This window comes from Austrofundulus limnaeus, unplaced genomic scaffold (assembly GCF_001266775.1).
Source record: "Austrofundulus limnaeus strain Quisiro unplaced genomic scaffold, Austrofundulus_limnaeus-1.0 Scaffold1339, whole genome shotgun sequence".
In the NCBI taxonomy this organism is placed as follows: Eukaryota; Metazoa; Chordata; class Actinopteri; order Cyprinodontiformes; family Rivulidae; genus Austrofundulus; species Austrofundulus limnaeus.
In genome coordinates, this window is record NW_013953741.1 from 5220 (window position 1) to 13076 (window position 7857).

The 7857-nt window shown below is 43.7% G+C and overlaps 1 protein-coding gene across 1 annotated transcript in view; it reads right to left on the bottom strand.

Annotated features, from left to right (window-relative positions):
* pag1 (phosphoprotein membrane anchor with glycosphingolipid microdomains 1) overlaps window positions 1-7857 on the bottom strand; it is a 36440-nt gene that overhangs the window by 5048 nt on the left and 23535 nt on the right. Inside the window, exons 3-7 of the mRNA XM_014031867.1 lie at window positions 6388-6577; window positions 6110-6167; window positions 3480-3576; window positions 2996-3165; window positions 1313-1762 (exon numbers count right to left, since the gene is read on the bottom strand). Coding sequence (XP_013887321.1) covers window positions 1313-1762; window positions 2996-3165; window positions 3480-3576; window positions 6110-6167; window positions 6388-6533 — 921 coding nt within the window. The 5' untranslated portion in view covers window positions 6534-6577. The remainder of the gene's footprint in view (window positions 1-1312; window positions 1763-2995; window positions 3166-3479; window positions 3577-6109; window positions 6168-6387; window positions 6578-7857) is intronic.

The window sequence follows — 7857 nt, forward strand, 5'->3', positions numbered from 1 at the left end:
GTGCGTGTGTGTGTGTGTGTGTGTGTGTGTGTGTGTGTGTGTGTGTGTAGGTATGCGGAGTTTAGAGATGAGATCAAGGCTTATCACAAGTAAGAAGGGAGGGTCAGGTGAGGCTTTGTTTGTTCGCCTGAACAAAAGGAGCAACAAGATTAACGAACAGGCTGAAACACCGGAGAGAAGAGTGCAGAGAAATGACACAAACAGAAGAGGAGGAAGAACGTTTGGAACAGTTTAATACGTCGTGGTTCTAATATTTCTGTTGGCGCAGATAGGATCACTGATAGATGAAGCAATAGTTGGCTGTGAGTAAACACACTGTACTCACACTGCAGGGACAAAACCCAGTAAGAGCCGGACAGACTGTTCATCTAAAAAATGAAATAAGACTGAATGTTTTTCATCTCTAATGGGACCTTCCTGAATAAAGGTTAAATAAATATCACACAAAGAATGGAAAATTTGGGAGGTCTAAATCAAACTGAAATGGATTTTTTTTGTTTGTTTTTGTTTTTAAATAAAACTCCCAGAAATTCATCACTATGAGGATTCAAGATGGCTGCCACAGGTAATTAATCTTAGCCAACACAAATTGAATTCARTTTTTCAGATAATGTTACAATTTAGCATGGTAGTAGCTGAGAATCATACCCAACACATACTCTGAGCTCTAACAGATCCCATGAGAGCTTTGTTTAAACTTTGTCAGGAAAAATTAATGACTTTAAGGATTATTATGTTAATTTCTCAGATCTTGTGAGTAAAGGCTAATGCAGATCATCGCTGCTCAAATATTTCACCTTGAATCATTTTGAGATCCAACTGTCGTCATGTCAAAGGCAGCTGAGAGCAGCTCCTCCTCTTCCTCGGTTTCCACCTCATCCTCACATCTCAGCCTTTCTCCTTCAGTTATCACGTTTCTCTGTCGTCTACAGAGGCCATCATTGTACGCTGCTGACTTCTTTTTTCCATTCGTCTCCCCACCTCTCAGCACCAACTCTTGACTCGATGCCTTTTTTTGTGAGTGGATCTCATGACATCTCACCATTGTTATCTCCATCTCATCTATAACCATGTCCTGCTTTTCTCATATTTTCATTCTTCCCCCCTCCCTCCCTCCTACACCATCACATTTCTCCTCTCCGTTTGTCATTCTCCCTAAAGAAGCAGTGAGATGTCAGCTAGAAGATAATAATCGTGACAGATCTCTGCTTTTCTTCATTCTTACGATGTTTTCTTCCAAACCAGCTACATTAAAAGTTCTGTGTTTTTTTTTAACAAACATCAGGTGGGAAACAAACACACATCCCCTCACCTCTCCGTTGTGCAGCCCAGCCCCCGACAGCCCGTTCATCACCACCGGCTGGTCGCTCTCGTTCAGAACCTTCTCTGGCACCGGCGGTGCCAAGTCCTCCTCTGGTTCCTCCAGACATTTGTGCGAGGGGCCGGGGCCGGGGGCGGCGGCAGCGGTGGCGGCGGCATYACCCGAGTGCCGTTTGGCCTCCATGTCAGCGCTGTGACGGCTCTTCTTGTTCAGGTCGATGGAGGCRTACTCCACCCCCGGGTACAGCGGGCCCCGCTCAGGAGTGCAGGGGCTGATGTGGCCGTTGAGGAGAACCGGAGGCGGCGGGTCGTCGAGTCTCGGCTGGACGGTACCGTTGGAGAGGAGGGATTGTGCGGGGGGTTCTTTGAGCTCTTTGACCGTCTCATACAGGGAGTCCTCAACGCTGACGTCACGGGACGCGGTGGCGATGTCCTTCACCATCTGGGTTTCAGAGAAACACGCTCAGGTCTTATGTTTTTCGGCACCTAACAATTTTCATCCTATTTAAGCAGTTTATTTTCTGCTGCCTTTAATTTAATTTATGATTTTTACTTTTATTGTATATTTAATTTCTGTTGCTTTTTAAAGAAATAAATGAACTTTATAAATAAATTAATAAATTTATATATCTAGACCAGGGGTCTGCAACCTTTAGGATCAACAGAGCCATTTGTGCTCCTTGTCTCACTAATAAAATGTGTCCAGAGCAACAAAACTTTTCTGGGCCTTTTCAGGAACCTTTATGGCCAGTGGAGGTGACATTATAAAACTAAAAAAAATTATTGTGAATTTTACTATTTATTATTATTTTTGCACATCAGGACAAATGAAAATACCAGCTTCATGTAAACAAGAAAAATACTGTATATAGTTAATATTGAATTTCATAAAACTGGTTCAACTGAACTATTCAGGTTTATATTTTTTCTAATTCTTATTTTTGTATAGTTTTCAAATTCTTTAAGGTAATTCTGATGGATTTGAGAGAAACATCATAGAAAGAAGTTGGATTATTTAAGTAAACAACAGGCTAGCATGAGCTAACATGTTTTATCTTTTTGTATTAGTATTGATCAGATATTTGCATAAAAATTGATTTCTGTTGTGAGTATAAAAACTATATTTACTGTTATGTTTGGTCACATTTTCAAAGAGCCACTGCAGAGGGTCCAAAGAGCCACATGTGGCCCCAGAGCCGCAGGTTGCAGACCCCTAATCCTAGACATTCAGATCAGCTCCTTCAGGATATTCAGACTACGACATTCAGTACTTCAGCAATCTATACTTTTTGAAATATTTAGCTTTTTTGGCYATTTTTTTCTCATTGAATATGAATGGAGCTGTCTTCGACATCCTTAAAATCCTTTAAAATGTTCATAAACCTTTACTGTATTTGTTACATTTTGTTCTGGTTCTGTTTTTTTAACTTCTTTTTGCTAATTTCAGCTTCCATCTGCTTCTATTTTAGCTATAATTCTGACCTTTGACTATTCTACTGATTTCAGCTTCTTCTGCTAACATTTCTTTTGTTCCTTTCGCCTTCTTTCTGCCCCTTCCAGCTATATTTCTACTCCTTTTACCTTTTATCTCCATATTTCTGCATTTTTCAGCTATTCAACGGTTTCTTCAGCAAATTTCATTAACCGTTTAGCTATTTTTGGGTTCCACTCTGACCTCGTAAGTGTTGTCCCCTGAGGCTGGGGGTCTGTCCTCGACGTGGGCAGTGCTGGGGGGGATGCTGGGAAGCTCACGGTCCTGATGGTACTTCGAGGACCTGAGMTCTGATTGGCTGAAGAGCACCTCCTCGGACAGCTGAGGGCTGGTGTCCTGGGTGTCTGTGAGGACTGAGGGGCGAAGGAAGCTCAGACATGTGCTTATTTTCAAAAACTCAGAACTGAAAATGGCAAGAATGTCTGACGGCTTCGCAGCAAAACATAAACAGAATTAGAGTTGTTTTAAASCTTTTGCACATTACTTGACACACACAACAAGAAAACAACAGCTGAAGTTTCTAATGAATAAAAGGTGACAGAAAATATGATGCATAACAACAGCTGTGGTGCAGATTTTTCTCTCATGTTTCTCATTAAGCAGCAGCAGCCACTTCCAAATGAAAATCCTGCAGAAGAAAGATGTTGCTATGCTGGACCCGGCTTACTTGTACCGCTGGTTAGGGGGCCGTTGTGAGAGGTGCTGACGGCGGCGTCAGTCAGTGGACTCTCTGCTGATTGGCTGATCGTCTCCCTCTCCGACACCTGCACAACAAAGGACGAGATGTTTGTCGCAGCTCGACKAGAGTTCGCCTCGGCGCCCAACAGAACGGAAAAAAAAATCAATCTGCACCCGTCAGCTCGCACGGAACAGATGACTTTCACACCTCCGTGCGACCCTGAGAGCCACAGCTCTGCAAACTGAGAGACGTCTGGGAATTTTTTTTACTCCAATTTGATTCATTTTGTCCACGCTTCCCTGCTCCTTTAAATTTGTTTCTCTAATCTAATCTATGTGAGTCACACCACTGATAAGGTTCATTATCTTATTATTCACGCCTAATTAAATAGTTTCATTATTCACAGAGAAAAGACAATTTCAGACATTTCTGTTTGCAGCAGCATGTAAATATTAAAAAACGAACAAGTGCACGAAAGCTGTCGACACAAAAGGCAAGAAAAAAAGGTCTGTGTCGAAGGTTCGATCAGCTCAAATCGATTTCAWATAAATGAACACAGAAAACACAAGCACTTTTACATAGATGTCTGATTTGTGCATTTGCGGTCTTTGATGGAATTAGAAAGTTTAGAAAATGTGAAAACATGTCAAAAAGTGCTCGTTGCCAGAGCTGTTCTTTGTTCATAGCAGTTGTTTTCCTGCAGTGAGACAAAGCTGGTTCAGAAGCTCCACAGCCCCACCTAGTGGTCATTTTCCCTCATAGCCGTCAGTGTCAATGATGTAATCTTTTAACTATTTTATGTCCCCAGTATGTTGGTTTTTATGCGTTTGTCTCATYGTTTAGTTTTCATTCGGCACATAAATCATATTATAAGGTGATAAACATCTTTGTCGTTATTAATCTTGATCAAATTCCTCAAACGTGAATGACAGAAAATGTGCCATCATTACTGCTCATGTTCACTGATTCTGATCCCAGATTGAATTAAAAGGTAGTTTGCTTTAAAAAAAATAAAAAAGCTAAATGGCTGCAGGATGARGAGGTGAAGGAGAGACTTTCCAGACAGTGGACTAGATTGCGGCTCAGAGAGGAAGAGCTCATTTGTTCAYGCTCCAAGACAAAGACCCCCCATTTACCCTGTCAGCCTGTGACATGGTCCGTCATACAAATGGACACCTCTTGGAACAACTTGGCGAGGCGGCAAATTATGCTGAAGCTCGAGGTGACGGCGAAGATATCAATCAAACGCAAAGAACAGGCTCTGCTGGATGTTCACTGATTGGACRTCGCTCGGTGTGCGGAGGCTGGGGGTATCTGTCGGACGTAAACACTGCCCGGGTCAGGGAGCGAGAATGTTAATAGTTGTCTTTGCCTTGACGTTGTGTTCAAAAAGAGTGTGTTCCTTTACGGAGTGTCATTATGAGTCAAAAGGTCAAATCTTTAAATATTGAATAGATTTCTCCCACTAACTGAACTGAGTTAGGTAATTAATCCTAAATGTGGCCCTTTTTTTATCACACTGGATCACACCTGGGCTGTGTCCAAATTCAGGGGCTGCATCTGTCGAAGGACCAGGCCTACCTGGTCTACGTAGGCCAGGTCTTTGGTCGACCATTAAGATAAAAAGAAAGTGTCTGTGAATTTGGACGGTCTAACCTTCAGCTTTATTCCCGCCCTTACACTGGTGTATATCCTGTCACAGCGCCAAAACAGCTAAATATTAACTAAATTAGCTTAGAGGCAACGCATCAAGATTCAAACCGACATATGAACTTGTTTACGATGATTTCTGATGAGAATAATATTAAAAACACATCTATACAAATGACAAACGCCTAACAATACAACCGCTTTAAACTTTCAATATTTGTACGGTCAGAGTTTTATCTAAAACTGTGATCCTGTCTCTCACTTCATCCACAACTACAAGCAAAAACAAATCTGTTAGTCGGCCCAAAATGCATCTTGGGATAGGRTGGGCTGTGAAGGATACACCAGACCCATCCCTCAAATCGGAGGAAAGGAGGACACATTTATGGGCCACAACTGGAGGAACCTTTGAGTTTGAACATTCGGCGCATCGCTGTGACGTCATCATCCCACAGTCCTTGTGTCAATCAGAGATAACTACAGGGGTTAGACAATGAAACTGAAACACCTGGTTTTAGACCATAACTTTCCTGTCAGACAGCTTCCTCTTGCGTCCACAGTTAATTCTGTTGGATGTGGTTGGTCCTTCTTGATGGTATGCTGACATTACCCTGGATGCTGTGGCTCTGATACATCACAAAGACTTTCTGTCTTGGTCACAGATGCTCCAGCAAGACGTGCACCAACAATTTGTCCTCTTTTGAACTCTGGTATGTCACCCATAATGTTGTGTGCATTGCAATATTTAGAGCCAAAATGTGCTCTTACCCTGCTAATTGAACCGTCACACTCTGCTCTTACTGGTGCAATGTGCAATTAATGAAGACTGACCACCAGGCTGGTCCAATTTAGCCATGAAACCTCCCACACTAAAATGACAGGTGTTTCAGTTTCATTGTCTAACCCGTGTATTATACCAGTCTGCTTTAAAAAAAACAAACAAAAAAACATTTTTATGACCTACTTACTCCATTCACAAGGTTTTCCTGGTCCCCAACTGGGCATAGATTTGCTGATTTTTTCTGCCTGAAAGAAACAAGCAAAAACAGATTAAAAGACACAAGAAGAAGCAAAATGTACAGGCTTTTCACTACTTTGTGTCTAAYAGCAGCATTAGATTGAAAAATGTTTTAAACCTGTAGGTGGCTATCCGGTTATATTTATTTATTTTACTTCAAATTCTATTAAAGTTTCCTTGGAAAGCAGTAGTTAAGTCGAGCTCCTGTTTGTGTGTGAGGTTTCTCACCCCTTGCAGCTGGCGCACAGCAGCAGCAGCACGGAGACCAGCAGTGAACCCAGGAGGACGCTGATGGAGACGACCTGCAGCCACGCCGCGCCGCCAGGAGCAGCGGCAGCCTCCGACCTCCAATCTCCGCTCAGCGCCGGAGCCATAACACATCACAGTGTGTGTGGGGGGGACATCGGACAGGTACCAGCTGAGAAAACACACAAACGCATTTGAAATTTGCAGCAAAATCAATCAAGGCACAAACGGAGCGACATAACAAATGCAGTTTTCGTCTGCAGTTTTCACAGAGGGGGCTAACTCTACAGATGGGTTTGAATCTGCACCGTTTGAGCTGGGCGCTGTGAGAAGAAACAACCAGCAGGTGGCAGGACAGAGCAGCGTGAGACCGCAGTGCAGACACAGTCTGCTGCAGTGGTCCCTCACATCACAGCCTCCACCTCAGAGGTGCGTTCGGCGCAGCATCAGGAAACTCTTCACGTTTCCGTCCAACGGGCTGGAAATGTGGGTTTGGGCTCCGCTGAACCGGCAGGACCGGTGATTTTAGCACAGAGGATTTATGGGACGGGGAGCAGCTGAGGGTGAGAGGCGTCCAGGCCTCGTGAAATGTCAAAGAAAAACAGGTGGAGAAGGTGGTTTGAGGATGCTTCTTTGTGGGCAGCAGGAGAAACGGGACAGTTAGGGGGGTCTTTCTCTTTAGGTGTCTGTCTAATGATTTTCTTTTTGCCTCTTTGTGGCGGGGTTCTAATTCAGGGGCAGCGTCCTTCGAAGGCCGGGTTTGAAGGCCGATTWCGTCAGAGCGATGCACCTGTCTAAWCTCAAAGGCTATTCCACCTCCAGAAATGCATCCCCATTTGCCCCCGTTTGAGGGACGGGTCCGGTGTTTCCTTCACAGCCCACCCTATCCCAAGGTGCAKTGTGGGCCGACCAAGAGATTTGTTTTGCTTGTAATGGAGGGTGAAGCRAGAGACGCAGTGTTAAATAAAAATCTGGAGGTACAAAAACTGAAAGTTTAAAGTGTTGTTASGCTTTTCTCATTTGCAGAGACATGTTTTTGTCAGAAATCAGTGTAAASGAGCTCCTATGGTAGGTAAAGGCGAATCAATGTTGACAAACACAAAAATGTCTTCGGCTCAGTCATGTTTACAGATACTGARCTGTAATGAGCGGCTCTGGCAGGAGGAGGTGTCCTGTGAGTGGTGGGTTGCAGGTTCAATCTCCTGTTCCGTTCTTCTCAGTTTGGGCAAGACACGACACCGGCCTTGATGGTGGTTAGAGGGTTCGCTTCTGTCAGWGTGGCCCAGGGCAGCTGTGGCTACAATGTAGCTTACCACCAGWAGTGTGTGTATGGGTGAATGAATGGATAAACGCTGGTCATTATTTAACAGATTTCCGTAGTCCAAAACTATGGCAAGAAAGGTGTGTGTGTGTGTGTGTGTGTGTGTGTGTGTGTGTGTGTGTGTGTGTGTG